This window comes from Alligator mississippiensis, chromosome 6, assembly GCF_030867095.1.
Source record: "Alligator mississippiensis isolate rAllMis1 chromosome 6, rAllMis1, whole genome shotgun sequence".
Taxonomy (NCBI): domain Eukaryota; kingdom Metazoa; phylum Chordata; order Crocodylia; family Alligatoridae; genus Alligator; species Alligator mississippiensis.
Window position 1 is genome coordinate 2,737,614 of NC_081829.1, and position 1,579 is coordinate 2,739,192.

Here is a 1,579-nt window from a genome sequence, read left to right on the forward strand (position 1 = left end):
TCAAGTCTATATGCTGCTACAGCTGGCAAGTATCCTACGTCCCAGACTGTTTGCAAGCATCTGAAGCCCCAGATACTCCCCAATCCATGGCAGGCACCAAGACCCAAGCCAGGAGGTCTCGGAGTTCAGATGCCCCCTGCTCTCGCTTGCTCCGCTCCTCCCCTCGCATCGACACCAACTCCGAAAGACGCCGGATACCACGAATAAAATAGAGATGTTTATTCCCGTGTATCCCGCCTTCCAGAAAGCGCCCGCTCCGTACGTTCAGTCAGTCCTGCTGCTGCCGCAGCGCCGGACCCAGCCGCCGTTAGCGCCGGAGGGGCGAGGGTTACAGAACAGACCCGCTGTCTCGCCGTGAAGGTAGTCTCTGCATACATTCGTGAGTCAGTGCGATCAAAAAAAAAAAAATCTTCAAGTTTTAAGAAACGAATAAAGGAACGAGCTCTCCTCTCAGGAGTCCCGCCACGCTGAAGGCCTGGTTAAGAAAAGCAATCGCTTCCCTTCGTAGTTTCCGCAGTTCCTCGTGCGCGCCCGAGTGTCAGCGTCAGCCGGGGGAGGAGGTCGCACGTCGCCCTTTCTCTGTCCCCAGCCTGGCATCGAAGCGGAGTCGCTGCGAGGGAGCCCGGCGCGTCACCCCGGCCATCGCCCCCGCTTGCGGTGGTGGTCCAGCGCAGCGCCACCGTGCCGCTCCGCTCCGGCCGCGCGAGCCCGGCCAGCACAGCACAGCACAGCACAGCACAGGGAGCGGGCCGGGGGAGCGGGACGCGTCGAGGGTCCTGGGGCTAGGCGGGGGCCAGGCCGCGCCGCCGGGGCGAGTCGGGCGGGTCGGGCCGGCCGCGGCGCAGCTTGCCGGCGGCCCAGGGCACGCAGCTGCCGAGCGCCAGGGCGGAGGCGAGCAGGGCGGGCGGGCGGCCCTTCTTGCAGCGCCGCAGCTGCTTCTTGAGGCGCTGCCCGTGCGCCGCCGCGAACAGCTCGGCCTGCGCCGCGCCGCCGCCCAGCCGGCCCAGGCTCTCGGCGCGCCCCGCCAGCCGCAGCTCGGCCGACACCAGCGCGCGGTGCAGCTGCTGCACGCGCCCCTCCAGCTCCGCCACCAGCCGCCGCCGCGCCTCCACCTCCAACAGCCGCCGCCGCGCCTCCGCCAGCTCCACCGCGCGCACGCCCCCCCCGCCGCCGCTCCCCGCACCCGCACCGGCCACGGCACCCCCCGGCCGCCGCGGCTTCTTCTCCGCCGCCGCCGCCGCCGCGCGCTCCCCCGCCGCCGCCCCGCACACCGGCATGGCCCGACTGCGCCTGCGCGCCGCGCGCCCCTTATAACGGGCCCACCGCCACGCCCCGCCCCTCGCAGCCACCCCCCCCACACACACCCCCTCTCACACCCTCCACACACCGCCCCCTCACCCTCCTCCACACCCCTGTGCACACCCCTCACGTCTCCATACACACCTCCCCCACACACCCCATAATACACCCCCCACACACCCTCACCCACACCCCTGTGCACACCCCTCACGTCTCCACACACACCTCCCCCACACACCCCATAATACACCCCCCACACACCCTCACCCTCCTCCACACC

At 69.7% G+C, this 1,579-nt stretch overlaps 1 protein-coding gene across 1 annotated transcript; it reads right to left on the reverse strand.

Moving 5' to 3' along the window:
• Positions 1 to 204: 204 nt before the first annotated feature.
• TRNP1 (TMF1 regulated nuclear protein 1) lies at positions 205 to 1,277 on the reverse strand. The gene has a single exon (XM_059730319.1). The coding sequence runs from the start codon at positions 1,275 to 1,277 to the stop codon at positions 783 to 785; it is 495 nt and encodes a 164-aa protein (XP_059586302.1). The 3' UTR covers positions 205 to 782.
• Positions 1,278 to 1,579: the final 302 nt, after the last annotated feature.

Coding starts and splice junctions, on each gene's coding strand:
- TRNP1 (XM_059730319.1), bottom strand. CDS start 1,277: ATGCCGGTGTGCGGGGCGGCGGCGGGGGAGCGCGCGGCGGCGGCGGCG.